This window comes from Arachis ipaensis, chromosome B6 (genome assembly GCF_059453495.1).
Source record: "Arachis ipaensis isolate K30076 ecotype BB chromosome B6, ASM5945349v1, whole genome shotgun sequence".
NCBI lineage: Eukaryota > Viridiplantae > Streptophyta > Magnoliopsida > Fabales > Fabaceae > Arachis > Arachis ipaensis.
This window is the reverse complement of record NC_142441.1, coordinates 4,441,293-4,460,327: the sequence shown is the minus strand read 5'-3', so window position 1 is coordinate 4,460,327 and position 19,035 is coordinate 4,441,293. Positions and strand designations below refer to the sequence as shown.

The window sequence follows — 19,035 nt, the reverse complement described above, 5'->3', positions numbered from 1 at the left end:
TTGTTTAAACAAAATAGTGAGTTAACCACTAGACTAATTGAAATTGAAACACTAGACTAATCAAAATTGAATTTTTTTTTTTGTTTTTCACGATATTCCTTAGTCGGACAGATTAAAGACTAATCAGTAATGGATCTTGAATTTTAGTAGGGAATTAAATATCCTTTCATTAGCATCATCACAACCTTTAGTAGGCCCAATATTATATTATAAGGGCTCAATCCATTTTGAAAAGTAGGGCCACAGCAGAGCCCATTTTTGACAGTCCAAATCATATACTAAATATTATATAATTAGATGATTTAACATGATTTTTATGAATGATTGTTCTTGTTAACTCAACCTGCATATATTAGTTATTTTGACTGAAATTATATATACATTATGTTTAATCCTATTCTATGATATTTCTAATCATATGTTATTTTACTGTTGTTTATTTGATAAACTATTATTTGAAAGAAACCATGAACAATCCCCTTTGCTGAATTGGACTACAATATAGTCATAACACCGAAGGATTTAATAAATCATTAAAAAGAAACAGAGTTAGGGCTGCAAATGGATCGGATAATATCCGCATATATATGCGGATATTATCCGCATCCGATCCGAATTTTGCGAATATTATCCGATCCGCACTATGGTAGGATCGGATTGCGGATTTAGCAGTGATATCTGCGGATCCGATCTGCAAATCCACATATCCGCACATCTCATATAAATAGCATAGTTTAAGAAAGTAAACTCTAATGTGATATGAATTTTAGCGTGTTGTTTTATAAATTTTATGATATATTGTTTTTAATTTTTTATGTTGGACTTCAACTTAAAATAATTAAACTTAAATCTTATATTATTATTTTTTTTTTGTTATTCAAGAGAACTTTTATTGGTAATATTTTAGGAGTAAATATGCTCAAACAGGTGAATAATGAATTTTATGGATATTTTTTGTAAAAATAGCCAAATAAAATCTTAAAATAATTCTTTTTTTTTAAATTATGTAGACATACCCGATATCAAATCGGATCGGATTTGGCCTGAAAAAATGCGGATATCGTATCCGATCCGTTTCGATGAATACAGTGCGGATCGGATAGAATTTTAGGTTATATCCGATCCGATCCGTGTGCAGCCCTAAACAGAATCATTCTAGTGCAAATTATATACCTGTGCCTCTTATCATATAGCTAATCATTTATAATACAGAGAAAAAAAAAAACATAGAAGAACATATAGGATATAATATAAACAACCAAATCTGATAAATGTATCAGTGGCTGATTTTACGAATTCAATCTATTGAAATCACACGAAAATAACTCAACCGTTATTCTAAAGTAAAAACAAAAATAAAAAGAAAAAATATGTTATTATCCCAAGCAATCATGTGCCAAACTTCAACAATGATTCAAATAGTTACATTCTTTTAGATCATACTTAATGCGTATATGAAGAACATTTGTGGCCACCCATCATTTTTATTTATAAAGACTTAAAAATTCTATAAAAAAATAACAAGAAGTAATAATAAATGTTCTTAATACATAATACGCATTAAATATGTTCAAAAGACATGCAAGTATTTCTTCTATGATTTTTTTTTTTTTGCTAGTTTCATGGCATCATATTAATGCAAAAAGAGAAGCCAACAAAGAAAAGCCCAATGCAAGCCCAGAGAGAGGCAAAGAAAGCCCAGATCCAGCCTGCAATTGAGATGTAGGTGCAATCTCTGAATCTTGTGCCACAGATTTGGTCACACAAAACATGGTCACAATCATCACTGCCATGAGAAATTGAGCTCCAAAGAAACCAAATTTTGTTGCCATTATTTTTCCCATACACACAAAAAAATATTTGTTACTAAAACAAAGTTATGAAGAAAGAATCTGAAAAAATGAAGATTGTATTGGTGATGTTGGAATTGAATTGTCCAATGATAAAGTCAAGAGTTGGAAGTTTATATAGAAATTTTTGGAGGAGGGGTGTGTTAGAAGGTCATTCATGTCAAGCTGGTAAGTGGTACATTTTATTAGCATTAATCAAATTCATAATGTTAAGACCCTACTACAGACCAATCAAATCTTATTAGCATGCTATTATTTTCTTAAAAAGAATTACTTTATCTATTATTAAGATATAAATCACATTAAGTTGACCAAAGGAGACTATTTGTATGATTCTGAAACTTTAATTAATCTATATGTATACTTAAAAATCTTTTATAATTATAAAGTTTTATCCTTTTTTTTAGCATATGTTAAATATATTTTAAAAACATGTAAGATTGAGGATGGTGAGAAATCAATTTCAAGCACCATTGACATAGCAACGGTGCTTAGTCTTTGAGAAAAGGCTAAGTCTATTATGATGCAAATGTGATGTCTTTGTTGCTTGCTAAAGAGATGAATATGAAATTCAAAGCTTTGTTTGGGAATTGAAGATGATGGGATAATAGAATGATGGTCAAATGTCATTCATGCACAGCCAAGGATTATTTTGTATTTTCTTTACTACTATTCTATTAAGCTGCATTTAGAAGGAAGATTGAGTCTGAGAGACACAGACTGAGAAATAAAGACTAAATTAAGTTTCTCTATTGTGTTTGGTATAAAATATACTGGACTGAGTCATGTCTCAGTATTATGTTTAGTTTAAGATAATTATATAGAATTTGAGTTGAATAGTAGATTTCAAATTTAAAAAGTTAAATGAGGATATTTTTTAGAAGAAATATTATTAAAATTTCAGTCTCTGATTACTAAACACAATGCTGAATCCCAATTTCCAATCTCAGTTTTACTATATGTAAACAACTATTACTATGTATGTCAAAAATCAGAATCAATGATAAAGGGAGGTTAAAAAAAAAAGTGTGGTGACCAATAAATTTTTAAGTGCTTTTATTGAAGGGAATTTGTATTGAAAATTGCATTAACCAAAAAGAGTAATCAAATAGACATTATTTTTTATGTTGAAGTGTATTTTGTTTTCTTTCTTGATTCATAATATTACGAGGATGTTGAAGTTATATTATGTGTATCCCAATTAAAGCAGATGCAATCTGCAATTTGTTTATACAAAAAGAAAGTTGGTGTTTTTTTTTTTTCCCAATAATCCGATTTAACATGAATATAAATATTATAAAACAACTTTAATGTGAGTTTTAGTGAATATAATATCTGATATCTCAACTTTGTTCTCAAATAATCTAACTCTTCAACCTTTCAATATATAACTAATACCCACCACCTAAAGCTTTTATTTTTCCACCAGTAGAGGCACTTTTTTTTTCAAAGGAAAAGAAAGGTGGTTAATTGTTCGTTGTTTTATTAGAATTTGAGTACTAACTTTTTAAGCTAAATTTATGTTACTAAACGTCCATCCATATGTAATAAGCAAAAATAGTAGGAATGGAAAGTAAGGGTGAAATAGTCAAAATACACTTATCAACAGTAAGAAACACTAAACCAGTTACTTGATCAACAAGTTATCGCCACAAATCCGCGAAAAATCTCACATGCACCATCTTGGTCGCCGCCACGTCCATGAGTTCGGCATTGGCTTCTATACCTTGACAGAGATTCCTGCTCAGGCTCCCGGACCGAGCAGCGAGGCCAAGGACACCTTGCCCCTTGTTGGCTCCGTGGTTGGTGCCTCTCTGTTGTCTCCTTTTATCTTGTTCCAGTGAGTATGTGTCTGAAGAGTACTATGTACTTGGAAGAATAGCTTAGAAACTTGTACAGAAACATTGATGTATATACATTTGTTGAATGAAACATTGGAGGACAATCTGCACAAAATTTTCTTTCTTTGCTGAGTTTGCAGAACATTTTCTACCAGTCACAATTTCAAAGTGCAGATCCCAGTAAACAAAAATAAATATTTCATTTACTATATTAACCAAGAAAACAATATGTGAGATGCCATCTTCCGGGCTACAATCTTCAATCAAGCAGCAGTCTCAAAGGATCAAACTCTTGAAATCTGGAGAAAAAAAATACATATTTTCTTACAATAATGTATAAATTAGTGGTAAGAGCCACTCATGGAACTAGCTTTCAGGATTGAACTTCTGTGCTGATATAAGGCTCTTTGTCAGCCATATTGCTGTTTCTCTGGATGAGACAGCTTCTTTTCCGAACGGTCTTAGCACAGCCGCAAGCTCTTCGAGCTTATCTTGCTTGAGTAGCTGAGCACATAACTCAAGCAGAGATTCAAGAGCCTCAGCCCTTTGCTGGGAGGGACTATCCAACTCAGACTTCGTTGTTTCGTCGCTGATTGTCGAAGTGCTTAACGAAATGCCATTCAGTGTCTGATCAACTGCATTGGCATTTTCATCTTTATGCATGGAGCATTCATCCTTGATTGGAGGAGTATCATTACTTTCAGATGACAAGTAGTTCAATTGTGAGCCTTCCTTCGATGCATCAGGATTTTCGATTTCCTTCAAGCTGGTTCCGGATTTGGTGTCACATTCAACCTTAACAGGATGCAGAATCAGCAACAACCTTTCCTCATCAATGGACTTATCTTTACCAATGCTGCTGGTGCCTGCACTGGAAGTTGTTGATTTCATGGAGTCCACAAGTTTGGCATCTTCTCTCTGTGCTTCAGCACTGGAAGAAGCTGATTTCCTTGAGTCTTCAAGTTTGGCATCTTCTCTATCTGCTTCAGCATTGTTAGCACCGTCATCAGAAAAAGCATCTTCAACTAGTGTTGTAACAGCATTTATGTCAATCCCTTCTAAGTTTTGAAGAAGTTCAGCAGCAAATTCATGATCTTGATGCACAGAATCTTGTGTACTCTTTGAAGTGATTTCAATATTTGCAGTTTCCTTTGCAGGCCTAGTTTTAAAGTCAGGGTCCCTACACACACTACAAATAGTTGATTCTGATGTTGTTGATCCATCTTTTGAGCCACTAATACTAGTAGAAGATTCCACTATATAGCTTGTAAGATCAACCATCCGGTTCTCGAGGTTGTCTTCTGCACTTGTTGAAGCTGTTAGCTCTCCCTCACTTGGAAGATTCCTCGGCTGTAAGTGTCCATTTCCCTCAATCGGATGAATCCTTTCCAAATAATTTGGTGATGTTGTGTCTTTGTCCCTCTGGTCCTTGCCACCACTAGATTTTTTAGATCTTTTTGTTTTATCCTTTGAGTTAACTATGGGGTATACTGGAAGAAAATTGGATGATGCGTTTTGACAGCGGAGAACATAAGGCTGTAAAAGAGGATGGCGTAACAATTCAGCAGCCTGGTAACAAAGAAGCAAAATCAGAATAAATCACTGGTTCCATCCAAATTATAACACAAGACTAGCTTTAAAGATGAAACTCACTGTTGGTCTATGTTCTGGGTTTTTCCTCAGCATGCTCTTAATAAGTTGTTTCCTGTTGCATGCAAGTCGGCTTTCAAATGTTATCATTATAATGAAAAGGCTTGCTTGGCTTGAATGATTTCATATTCTCTTTAATGAAAAATATTTAAATAATTGACCAAAAGTGCATGATATTAATTATCATTACAAGTTACAACAGTGTGACTGATACTGGTTTGAAGTAGTTACTTACAGTGTGGAAGAATAAATAATTGGCAATGGAGAAATGGAGGATCTGTTAATTTTATTAATAAGTCCAGCCATGTCCTGTTTCATTCATTTAATCTCAAGTGTCATATTATTGGAGACTACATTTCGACTAATAAAACTAAATTCGAGTAGACATTTCAAGTGCTTACCGGAGCACGAAATGCCGGTTGGTGTCCAGCAATCTCAAACATGCAGCAACCTTTATATAAAAAGATGTATCATTCTTAGAGAAGGTCAGATATCATACGACTTTGTCAATAAGAATAAGTCGTCCATGATCCTTACCGAGCGACCACATGTCAGATTTATAACCATAAGGTATATCAGCTAGAAGCTCAGGGCACATATAATTTGGAGTTCCAACAATCTACGAAAGATATAAGAAGGGCTCAATTGATAAACAGATACCACTTAAGCAGATTTAGTAAAGCATCTTTAACATTGGTTAACAAATTTAAAGCAATATTAGACTAAAAAGCATAAAGAACAAGCAAGTTTCTAGAGGAAGGCATCAGAGAAATGTGAAAACATTAAACATATAAACAATACCGAGGAAGCAAGATCTTCTGGATTAAGCCGTTTCGCAAGACCAAAGTCACCTGTATGATCCATGCAATATAAATACATTTCTTTGGATAGCATAGTAAAAGCCAAAGGTTATGAGCTTTTAAGGGATCAAGCTTCATACCAAGCCGAATGTTATTGTCTTTTGTGAGGAATATGTTGGAACACTGAAACCAGGAGGAGTTGCATTAATTTAAACATCAGATAACAAATTTCTTTAATCAGGATAAGGGAAGAAGTGATACCTTAAGATCTCTATGGATCACACGATTAGAGTGCAAGTAGTCCACAGCTATCAACAATTGAGTGAGCCATTTGCAAACCTTCTGTAGGAGAGCATTCAAGACCAGAGTGGGTAAGGAATATCCAGATAAGGTAACATTAAGGAATAGTATATTAACTTAATTAAATACCTCCTCAGGGAAAAATGATCCGCGCGATTTCTTTATGTACTCAGCCCTGCTCCACAAAGAATGCAGTGGTCCATTATTAGGACTTAGTCACTATTGATGTTTCACCTCTCTTTCAAAATATATTAGACCAAAAAATTCTTTCAATATTATAGTGTGATTAAGATTGTCAATGTTGTGAACTTAATATATAGATAGATTTGTTCTTAAGCTAGTTCTTGTTGAAAGTTCAGCATCAATCAACAGGGTTCATTTCCTAGATTAGGTTTTAAATCCTTCCTAACATCTCAACCTTTTAGGTCAAGAATTATGTTAATATTTAATCATAATCATGGAATTAGAATGACTAAGTCTAACACTCAATAGTCAATACTACTCACCTCCATTCCGGAATAACTAGATTCACTAAGACATTTTTATCCCATGAGAAAAGTTCAGTCTAAAATTCAGTACAATTTCACTCAAACATAGTAATTAGTCTAATGTTCACATTAGAAGTCTAGTATGCTTGCACCTGAAAGGATGTTCTAACAGTTATTATGAAACCATTCTTGGATCCCTACTTAATAACAAAAGCTTTTATGTTAACAATTTAAATTTTTAAATGTAGATATCACATCATTACTTACATGTCACCTCCTTCACAGTAGCCAGTAACAATGCATATATGGTCCTCCTACAAATCATAAATAAAAATATTAGAAACAAGTCCGTTTGGCGACAAACAACAGAAACAAGCCGTGCACGATATCAATAAATCTTCAAACTTAATATTTCATCTGTATAAGTGTTCCTACCTTCTCCACCCAAGCATCTTTGTATTCCACAATATATGGGTTATTTAGTTTTGCAATCAGATTCATCTGTAACATAACAATGGACTGTGTCATTTTTATGCAAGTAGACAAAAAGTATCACACAATTAGCTTAATACAATCTCTTAGGATAGAATCTGTTCATACTTATTAAGAATAAAGTCCTATGCTTATGGAAATACTATCTTAAGATGGCAATTGGCTCTAAACGAAAATGAGATATCATATGGTGTTCAACGTTTCGTGAGCATAATGATAATACTCACGAAAAAAGTATTCTCTTCTCTTGAAGTTTGGTTAACTCTTTGAAAAATGATGAGCAGCAGAGCACCTACATAACTATATACTCAGATGACTGGTTCATGTGTAGCATTAGCAAGACATAAGCATAACAAGCTATGGCATGTTCATAGATCATTAAGGAAGAGAAATATAGTGATACTAAGAAACCGAAAAGATTATTTAAATTGGCATGACTTGTGTACATATCATCTAGCAAACACTTAAAAATTGTGGCTGTGAAGTATAAATAGATTGAATGATACTATTCAAAACAAAGGTATATTTGGAGAAAAAGAATTGTATGTGCAATTAATTAGGCAAATTAAGTTTAGAATCCATATTAAAATAAAATTATAACAAAAACAATTACATGTATGCATCAGGTGGAAAAGATTTGTTAGACCAACCTCTTGGTGTGCTGTAAGTTTGAACTTCTCAGTTTGCTTTGCCAAGCGAATCTTTTTCAGCACATATCTACCAGCCATTGAAGAAACCATGAAAAAAAAATGGATAACAAATTGGACTTCACAACCTAACTGCTACTGAATTGGTACAGTTTCTCACATAATTCTAACAATTAAAAACACCAAAATCTGAAGACAGAAACAAGGAGTTAAAAAAATGAAACTTTATTTGTTGGGTTGTCCATTATATAAATAAAAATCAATCTCCTCCCCTTCATGCTGCATGGTTTGGCAGTTCACATCATAGCTACAGGAAAAACCAACCGAACTCGAAGAAAAGATTGAATTTTTGTTCATGGGGTTGTCCAATTTTTCACTGAGAAAACGATCTTCATCCTTCTCTAAGTGTTCATACTGCATTGTTTGAAGAAAAACAAAAAGATAAACAGTGGCTTTTGTGTGTTCTCACCTCTTCTTCTCAGACTTGTGAAGAACCAGAAAAGCAGAACCAAATGCTCCTCTTCCAATTTGCTCTATCACCTCATAGTCTTCCATCTTCTTTGACTTTGACTCACTGTTGTTATCTGTCTCCATTGGAAGACTCCAGAAGCTAGAAGAAAAAACCAACCCAAAAAACAGCACCTAGATCCTGATTTTGCTAAAGGGAGAAGAACCCAATAAAAAAAAACAGAGTCTTCCTGCAAGAGTACTATTCCCCTTTCCAAATGCTATAATTGAGGAACCACAACCGTTACCATGAAGGAGCATTAAATTGTGAAACAGAGAAGGGGTAAATATCCCATGAAGGAGAATGAATGAAAGTTTTTTGGAGAGTAATGAATGGGGTTTCAGCAACCATGAAGAGGTTTCACATGAAACAATGAGTAAAGCTTACATTCCACAATTATGACACTAAACTACCCCCTGAAGAAGACTTAGTAGGAAAGAGAAAGAGAGAGAATAAGCACCACCACCAAGAAAATTGAGAGGTTGATGACTTGCCCAAAAGAAAGTAGAGAAAAGAAGAGAGAGAAAGAGGGAAGGGTAGAACTAGAATGTTTAAGGGCAAGAAAGTCAAGTAAAGTATGTTAACAAAGACAACATATGTCACATTTTGTTTTATATATAATATAAAATAATAACAGTGTGTTATATAGAAAATAGTAGTGGTGAGTGTGTAATCATAGCTGCCACCCCCACCACCCATTGGAGCATGAATCAATATAAAGGTTACATATTTGTAATGGGAAATCAAAAAAGAAAACTAAGGGGAAGAAAAAGGAAAAGTCTTTGCTTGCGTTTGCAGATTCATGAGGAGATCATTCACAACAAGGAATGTTCCTACCACGCTCTGTTGTGATGTCACAGTACGTGTGTACCTTAATAAACCACAAAAAATTTCTAGTATTTGGTCTTTGGCCAATAGTTGACACTGTTTTTGTGTATGTTTTTATGATGCTCGTGTGGTATGCGTTGGCCAACTACCGGGGAATTGGTCCATGGACCATAGGGGCATCATTATAATAATTATGCTTCAATTTAACTTAACACCCCCAACATTCTTAAGAGGAGGAAAATGCTTTGTTTATTTTGTAGCCTTTGTTTTTTTTTGTCTTGTATGTGCAGTAATTTATTGACCAACAATAGAATTTAAATTTGTGACTAAATAATTATTGATCTGTCAAATTGAGAGATAGTAAAAAATCAAAATAAAAAGTGTAGCATTTGTTTATGTTTTTTTGCATTGTGTTATGATGATCAACTTTGGTGGTTGAAATGTAAGTTGTGAGTAGAGAAAATTTGTTACTGATCAACTACCAGGTGGTTGTGGTTGTGTTACATGTCTGCATAATTTATGTTCTTGGTTTTAACAACATGATTGTCATGATAATCATGTTCCTGTTCAATTTGGGCGATGTGGTGTCAAATCAAGAACCTAATGAGTTTTTTTAGGTTTTAAAAACCAAGCAGCCAGATGGGGAAAGGTGCAATGTCATTATAGTAGAAACGGTGGAGGATGATAAACCATGCTAAGGAAGAGGACAATAAGATCAACAGAGGATAACAGAATAATCCAGCAAGGTTTAATTAACTCTTATATTGAGCAATCCTTTGAGTTAATCCTGAATGAAGTTATGTCAGATTTTAAGGCTCATAAATTAGTAGTAACAGAGTTGACATGTCTTTTTTCAGAAATCAAGATAAATAAAATAGGTAAAAAACAAAAGAGAGGGTCATCTTTCTCTGCTTCCAATAATTGCCTTTTTCCTCTTCAAGCTAAACACTTTCCCTCTCTTGCAAGCATGTCATTGTTATCACTTATATTATCCATATAAGTGAGAGAGAGTATGAAGCTATTAAATTTGCTAGTTGCTAAGAGAGGCTTTAGTTATTATTCATGAATCGCATTGCTTCCAAATATTCAATATGGATAACAACTTCCAAGAGTACAAATGATATCATCACCATTCTCATAATTGTTCATTGTTTATAAGTATAAGGGCGGAGTTAGATAAACTATTAGAGGGGCAAAAAATATTTACATAATAAAATAAAATTAAAATAAAATTTTAAGAAATGACTAAACTAAAATTTATACATAATTTATATGTAAAAAATTAAAATTAGGGAGTCATTACCCTCTTTTTTTGTATCTAGCTCTGCCCCTGTATAAATATATATAGAATGAGAAAGAAATTTAATTTTGATTCTTTAAGAAGGCAAAAAAAAATTATGTGGGGCCAAAATGCGTGATTGTTAAAAATATTATCATTTTTGTGATTTTTCGAAAGTATATGAATTTTTATAAAACCAGAAAGAATATTTTGAATTTTATAGAAATTTCAGGATGTAATTTTAATTATTTTTATTTTTTTAATTTTTTAAAATTCAGAAATCACTGTTACAAATTTATTATTTTATATTTTATATTTTTTTTAAAAAGAAATAGCTGGATGTATTTTTGACCGGCCCAATAAATCATTTGGTCCAATTTAACCATATGAAATATCTTGTTGAGTATTTCTCTCTCTCCCCCAACTTTTTGTATATTGCTCATTTACTCTTTTGTATCATGTAGATTTATGTTAAGTATATATTAAAATATAAATTTATATTAAAAATAAATTAAATAATACTTATAATTATATATAAGTATATTAGGAATTGAGTTTGATATATAAATAAGATTTTGTATTACATATGTGCATTTTACTCATACTTTGTGCATATAGAAATTACTTTTGGCTATTAGAACCAGTTTTTATTTTGTGAATATTTTTTTATAGCAAATGGTTTTTGTACAGAATACTAAAATTGTCATTGACTGTCTCACAATCTTCTATATTTAAGTCATAATTTTAGAAACTCCATCATTTGATTTTAAACAAAAAAAAAAAAACCATCTCGACATCATATAAAAATTATAAATATTAAAGACCTGCAAAAAATACATCGTTATAACTTTACACAACTCTACAAAGTAGAAACCAAGAGTTACCAAAACACCGTTACTCTTCTTGCCATGTTCCAACTTCCAACTGTTAACAACTATTAACCAACTTGAGTTGGTCGAGTGGTCAGTCCACTCGTCCGCTTAAACAAGTGTCGGAGGTTCGAATCCAGCCTTGTACATGCAGCAACTCATTGGCCAGCGGCAGACCCTTAAATAGAGCTCCGATCCGCGACGGATTAGTCCTTGCCTTGTCAGACTGGGGAATACCGTAGACAACTAACAAAAAATTAACAACCATTCTCCCTCCAAACCAAAATGAAAAAAGTCAAAAAACAAATAACCATTGCCCTTGCAAAAGCAACCATGTAATGTCACTCTCAGCCGTGATAGTTCTTGTATCTTGATTTATAAAATGAAAAACCTTAGACCTCTGAATTTCCGAATGCTCGAGACAGTTTTGATAGGCGATATGAAGAACAATAGTATGCTAACTGCTAATTACAACTGTCTTTTTCTCAAAGTTAATTAAAAAAAAAAGTAAAGTATACTTTTTTTTGTTTTTGAAATTTGACAAAAATTTTAAAAATATTTTTAAGTTTTATTTTATTTTAAATTTATTTCAAAAGTTTTCAATTTGTATCGAATATACTCCTGACGGTTAATTTTTCAAAAAATTTAAAATTAATTCAACAACAATTTCATAAGAACAACTCTCAACACAAGTAAATCAAGTATAATTTTTATGCATTATTGTTAAATTGGTCTTAAATTTTTTGAAAATTTAGCCGTTGAAGGTATATTTGATGCAAATTGAAAACTTTTAGGACAAAATTGAAACAAAATAAAATTTAGGGATGTTTTTGAAACTTTTTTCAAACTTAGGGATAAAAAATATACTTTATCAAAAAAAATAATGGTTTTGTTAAGTAAACAATGACTTTTATAAACAATATGAACAATGGGTTTTAAAATTGGCTCAATAAAATAAAAACACACTACACTCCTACGAAAATTACGGAAATAACAAGTGAAGAAGAGAGGTTAATGTATGTATAACTACATTGTTCACTAAATTCATTGTCTCTTTATACTTTTCCAAAAAATAATACTACATATCCAAGTGTTTTTGTTAACTAAATTTAACTAAGTTAGTCTAATATCAATAAAAATCAATTATGAATAACATTACTCTAAATCTTATTGTTTAATTTGATTATATTTGATTCATAAAAAAACTTAAATGTGTAACATTACTCTTAAAAAAAATCATATCAGGCAGCCTTTAATAATCACCTCATCACCAAAAACCTACACATGCAAACAATGAGTCACCACCTAACAAAATTGTACATAGTCGTGGACCAACAACGGGGAACAAGCAAGCAACTGTTCTAGAATCAACATTGATACACAAAATTTGTATATCAAACATAATAATAGCTACCCTATTAATATTAATTGGATTTTTTATTTTAATAAATAAATTAATTATAATAATTACTAAAATAAATAATTTAAAAAATATTTACTAAAATAAATACTTTTTTATCTCATTTATATTATAAATAAGATAATTTTGCATGTATCTGTAAAGGAGAGAAGGCAGGTAGACGCAATACGTGTATATCTCGTTTACCGTGCAAATGAGATATAAACATATTTCATTTATACATGTATTTAAAAAAAATTGAAAATAATAAAAAATATTAATAATTCAAACTTTTAGCATGCAATTAGTACATAAAAAATTTTAGATTAAATTATCATTCAATTGAATTGATTTAAATTTAAAAAATTATCTCGTTTACAGTGTAAACGAGATAAGAGAGAAGTATTTATTTTAATAAATATTTTTTAAATTACTTATTTCAATAATTATTATAATTAATTTATTTATTAAAATAAAAAACCCGTAATTTAGTTAAATCAAAAATGTTATTCGTACATCAAAATCAGTTACTAATATATTTGTGTACAAATATATGTAATTTAATTCATTTTTAATATGTATTTATATTCCAACATATATTTTATAATTGTGACTGATTTAAGTGTACATATAATATAATCGTAGTTAAATTAGATATTTGTATACCTACCAATTTAAATATCAATATTGAATCTATTTTTGAAAATATCACACATATATATATATATATATATATTAAAAATAAAACTTAAATTTTAATACATTTTAGTCAAAACCCTCACGTATCATCTATATACTTACACGTTAATTATAAAAGTTGGATCTTTATCTTTTAGCCACAGATCCTTAGTTATCAAAAATTTCTTACAAAAAATAATTTTGTATAATATAAAATTATATATAGAAAAATTACTAAAGATATTGTGAAAGTAATATTTTTCAATTAAATACTTTTACATTTGATGTAAAATTTATACTTTATCTCTTAAAAATAGTCTCTATCAAATTTATATTTTAAAGCTTTTGAAAGGTCTTTAGATAATATTATATATATTTAAATTGATTTAAAAAATAAAATAAATATAATTTATTATTATTTGAATGGAATGTTTTTTATCTTATTCAAATTTTAAATTTAAAAAATAAAAAATTATTAAAATAAAAGATTAAAAACCACGAATAATAGTTTATATATATTGGTATTAATTATCTTTATATGATCAATGAAATGTAATTATAATGATTTGTATTTAAACTCAACTTTTTTCGAGACTTTTTCTATTTGAGGTAGTTTGTAAAATAACATAAATTTAGTGTGGAACAGTAAATTTCATGATTTTTTGTTATAAAAAGGGACATTTATAATTTTCAACCTCTTATGAATATTATACAAAAAATCACTCAATGCATTCTATATTTTGAAAAGATTAAATAGCGTGTAGTAAGAAATTGTCTTAAATTTTTTTAAAAAATTTTATTGCTATTTTACGATTTTAATTAATATACTTTTATATATAAACATTGATATTTATCAAATTTGTAAATTTTTTATATGAAAATTGTGAAGCATTTTAGGTAATTGCTTTGTAAAAAAAAGATAATTTAAATAATAATATTTGTTAAAATATATGCTCTTTCCTTTAAAAGTTATCAATTAATTATGTATTATCTATCTTAAATTAGAAGTTACTAAAAACAATTAACTAACTAGTATATCTATATACTAAGTAAATTATTTTTTTTCACAAATATGTAATAATTTTTTTGCGGCTAATTTTTTTATATGAAAATTATTATTGTATTATTCTCAGTTATGGATAAATGATGTGTTTTAATTTAATACGAAAATAATTACAAATCGAAGGATAAATTTTTTAAAGGTCACAAATCAAAAGATAGGTTTTGCATTTTAAATATTTTAATACAAATCGGACCTTCTAATTTGTAATCTCTATATAAAAAAACACACAAAGTTTACATGTTATTAAAAAACATTATTATAAATCCAATATCAAAATTAAAAATCTCTCTTTTTGTAAATAAATAATTTATAAATATAATAAAATAGATTACGTACATAACTCACGTAAAATGCGAATTCTACACTAATTTATTTAAAAGTAAATAGAAGAGGAACTTCTTTTGCAAAATTATAACTGTCAAGACATCTTTGTAATCAATCAGATATGCTACCATCCAGATCGACATTCGTTCGGAGATGGGATCAGAAGATGGAAACACAACCATCTCTGCCAGATACCCACAACTCAAGGGCAAGGTTGACAGGAGTGTGACGATTATCATTCATGTCGTCTACAAAATTAGGCTCCAATTCTAACTCTTGCATGTTCGTTAAATCAGATATAACGTTTTTAACAATGGTAAAAATATGGTGTATTAAATAAATATTTAAAAATTAATTGTAACATAGGATAAAAATAAAAATTAAACTAGATAGATATTATAAACACAAACACACATGGGCACAACTTATTTAACTCAACTCCAAATACAATCACAGCAAAATATTCTCTAATTCACCCATTTATTTACCTCGCATATTTTTCATAAATCTACCTAATAATTTCTCTATTCTCCCGATTAGGATCATGAAATTCATCCTAATTAAAATCTAATTGTTATCTGTTACAATTAATCTAGAGAGACAATGGACTATTTGTACAATGTGTACAATGGGCTATTAAGTTATAAAATGAACATCTTTCAAGCTTCAGTTGATGGAAAAAAGTAACACTAATGATTATATTTCTAATACTCTCTAAACTTCCATTGTATGTATAAATATTTCATTGGCTCCCCATACTTTCCCAAAAAAATAAATCCGTCGCGCCGTCACGTGCTCGCCATTAGAATAAATTAATAAAAATGATTAATAACTACATTAAAATTGATATACTTAATACTAGATTAAAAAAACGAATAATTCATGACATGTTACTTTTTTATTAATCAAATAATTATAATTTAAATTAATTTTAACAAAACAACTTAAAATTATAATTTTAATTGCATGAGCACAGATTATTACACTTGTTAATATAAAAAGTTGAGCTGTTTTTATTGTCAATGTTGGTTTGTCCAGCACCTTGATCAACCATCATCATACTCAAAAAAGTAATTGCAATGAACAGAGTCTTCACCAACTCTCCCATGTCCAAAGTCCAAGCATATCACTGATTCTAAACTCTCAAAAACTTGCCAACTTGTGAAAAACACACTCTTTCTCCGAAAACTCTGCGCCACGTCTCTGATTCCTCCGTTTTAATGGGTTGGGAATTGCTCTTCTGGCTGCTTCTTTGTTTCCCTCTCAACATTGCCTTTTTTGCCTCTTCTTTTTACCAGGTGGGGTTCTTCTTTATTTCTATTTTCTTTCCCAATTCTCTACTTTCTTAGCTTCCATGAATCTGAAAAAATTGTTCTTTTTATGGTGGGGTGTCCAAGGTTTTGATATTATCGGACTTGGAAGATGACTATATGAACCCTTTTGATGCCTCGTCTCGAGTCAATTACTTCGTGGTTCCCGAGTTTATTGGGCAGGGATTACTCTGTGTTCTTTGCCTCCTCACAGGTCATTGGATCATGTTCTTGCTCACACTTCCTCTTGCTTGCTATCACGCCAATCTGTGAGTACATACATGTCTTTACAACCCCAAAATGATTAGTGTGCTGCTTTAGTTATATTAACTGCCTTATATGTTGTTGATTATTTTGTTTCCTAATGTAGATTTTGCCTTACAATGTGCTAATGAGGGAAGTCAAGTTTTCCCTCTTTTATGTGTGTATGGATTGAATGGAGGCATAAGATTTGCATTTGATGATCATTTAAATCAACTTCCAGTTGATGCACTTCCTGGTATAAGGTATGAATTAAAGAAGCAGAATGTTCATACTTGTGGACAGTTGTGAACGATTTCCAAGCTTCTACAGATTCTATTCATTCTCCTTTAAGAACGTCAATTTGTAATGCTTTCTTTCTGTCTGTTATCAATCAGTTCCCTGTGGTCTTAGCTATTTTTCTCATTCCTTGAATTTAGGAAGGCACATGGATTTATAAGGCTTAGAAAAAGTGAATATAAGCTCTGATGAAATAACTAATTTTGTCAGAAATTTTAAAAATTATATTGAAGACAACAATAATATGATACGATAAGTTCTTTTGAGCAAAGAACATAACAAAAAAGAAGTTGCAGCCCTTCTTTATTCAAGAATATAGTCATTGCACAAACTTGTGTATTGTTGCAGCTTAGTTCATGTACCTGTAGACTCCATAGCTTTGTTCAATATTCCTTTTGGTGCATATAATTTAAAGGCATTGGCATCTGTAAATTCAAGATTGTATCGCTGCTTTCTTTGTTCTTTACATCCCTCACTGCAGAAGGACTATGGAATGAGAACAGGGGAAATGCTGTGGTATTATAGCAGAGAAATTGATTATCAACCGGTAGGATTATTCAGGTAGTGAAAAGCCTATCATTTGTCCTTAATACTTTGCTTTAAAATTCAAACTTGATTTGTCATTAGATTTGAGGTAGGTTAGACCTCCTTAACTTTTTGTTAGACATAAAACTATTCACGTGCCTCAACATAAAAGCTTAAGCTGTTGGAGTAGGTGGTTCATAACATGATATTAGAGTTTTAGAATTCGATCCTTGTTTGCTTCACTTAAATAAAAATTAGAGTTTATGTTCCGTCGACATTTGGGCTTTTAGCTGAGAATCTTGTTCAATCCTGGACACCTCAATATCTTGAGTGGAGGATGAAAACCTTCCATGTTGAAACGGGTCCCAGTAATGTCACTGAACAATTTGTTTTAGGGTATTGTAAGTCTCACTCCCTGCTTCAAGAGGTACGTCAACCACCATGCTTGGACCTTCTCTCTGAGGCTAGCCCTCTCAAGATTAAAGATGGAAATCTTGTGGCCAATGCAACCTTAGAGGCGGCACTAAATTTGGCATTGGAGAACATGAGCTTGCAGGAGACACCACAGTAACATTACCGTAGAGAAAAACCAAACAAGCTTTAGGAATTAACTTGTTTTCTTTTTTAAATTGGATGTTGGAACTTTGTTTGTTGATGCTAGAACTCTTCTTGTGAAATATTATCCTCGTGATTTTGTTTGTTGATGTATGAATATATTCTTCTTATTCATCACCAATTTGTAGTGATTTGTATGCCTCTGATCGGATCTGTAGCTATTGCTAGTTATTGTTCCATATTGGCAAATTGAACTTATTCAGTGTTTCTAATCTGCATCAAGGCCTAATAATTTTAAACAAACAAATAATATCGTTTCATTTAGAATCATTCTTATTTTTTGGAATGGAAATGGATCACTAGAATGAATGAAAATGGAGAAATACTAACCTATACAATTAAACTAACTGATGAGTTAGGTTCAGTTATGTATAAGCATATCTAACATTAAAAGAAAATTTAATTGTGGAGGAAGGTGCAATGTCATTGTAGTAGAAACTGTGGAGGATGAATGGATGATGTAGCATGCTAAGAAACACCACAATAAGATCAACAGAGGATAACAGAATAATCCAGCAAGGTTTAATTAACTCTTATATTGAGCAATCCTTTGAGTTAATCCTGAATGAAGTTATGTCAGATCTTTAAGGCTCATAAATTAGTAGTAACAGAGTTGACATGGCTTTTTTCAGAAATCAAGATAAATAAAACAGGTACAAAACAAAAGAGGGGGTCATCTTTCTCTGCTTCCAATAATTGCCTTTTTCCTCTTCAAGCTAAACACTTTCCCTCTCTTGCAAGCATGTCATTGTTAATATATATATATTATCCATATACAAGTGAGAGAGAGTATGAAGCTACTAAATTTGCTAGTTGCTAGGAGAGGCTTTAGTTATTATTCATGAATTCCATTACTTCCAATATGGATAACAAACCTGCAAGAGTACAAACGATATCACAACTCTCATAATTGTTTATTGTTTATAATTATAGAATGAGAAAGAAATGTAATTCTTACTCTTTAAGAAGGCAAAAAAAAATTTTGATGTGCAGCCAAAATGAGTACTTTTAAAAGTATTGTCATTTTCG

General features: G+C 30.8%; 3 protein-coding genes across 6 annotated transcripts; 2 read left to right on the top strand and 1 right to left on the bottom strand.

The window, feature by feature from the left end:
- Positions 1-2,007: 2,007 nt before the first annotated feature.
- On the top strand, positions 2,008-3,694 carry AGP23 (arabinogalactan protein 23). The gene is given in 3 exon segments (XM_088490322.1): positions 2,008-2,018; positions 3,494-3,581; positions 3,584-3,694. Coding segments are annotated over 3 exon segments (210 nt in total).
- A 178-nt stretch (positions 3,695-3,872) lies between these two features.
- LOC107645452 (serine/threonine-protein kinase Nek6) lies at positions 3,873-9,278 on the bottom strand. The gene is made up of 13 exons (XM_016349481.3): positions 8,538-9,278; positions 8,072-8,138; positions 7,365-7,430; positions 7,197-7,243; positions 6,571-6,616; positions 6,403-6,483; positions 6,282-6,324; positions 6,143-6,192; positions 5,879-5,960; positions 5,743-5,792; positions 5,577-5,650; positions 5,345-5,396; positions 3,873-5,260 (listed from the first exon to the last, which is right to left on the bottom strand). Exons 1-13 carry the CDS (start codon positions 8,660-8,662, stop codon positions 4,058-4,060), a joined length of 1,986 nt encoding a protein of 661 aa, XP_016204967.1. The 5' UTR covers positions 8,663-9,278; the 3' UTR covers positions 3,873-4,057.
- Positions 9,279-16,057: 6,779 nt separating this feature from the next.
- Positions 16,058-18,187, top strand: LOC107645451 (protein cornichon homolog 1-like). 4 transcript variants are annotated; one of them, XR_015885732.1, is made up of 5 exons: positions 16,058-16,314; positions 16,414-16,595; positions 16,697-16,832; positions 17,348-17,427; positions 17,787-18,187. XR_015885732.1 is itself a non-coding variant. In XM_088489537.1 (3 exons), exons 1-3 carry the CDS (start codon positions 16,237-16,239, stop codon positions 16,716-16,718), a joined length of 282 nt encoding a protein of 93 aa, XP_088345663.1. In that variant the 5' UTR covers positions 16,058-16,236; the 3' UTR covers positions 16,719-18,187. The 4 variants fall into 4 exon arrangements, 1 of the variants encoding a protein (XP_088345663.1); XR_015885731.1 differs by having other exon boundaries at positions 17,348-18,187; XR_015885730.1 differs by having other exon boundaries at positions 16,697-17,427.
- The last annotated feature ends 848 nt before the right edge of the window (positions 18,188-19,035 follow it).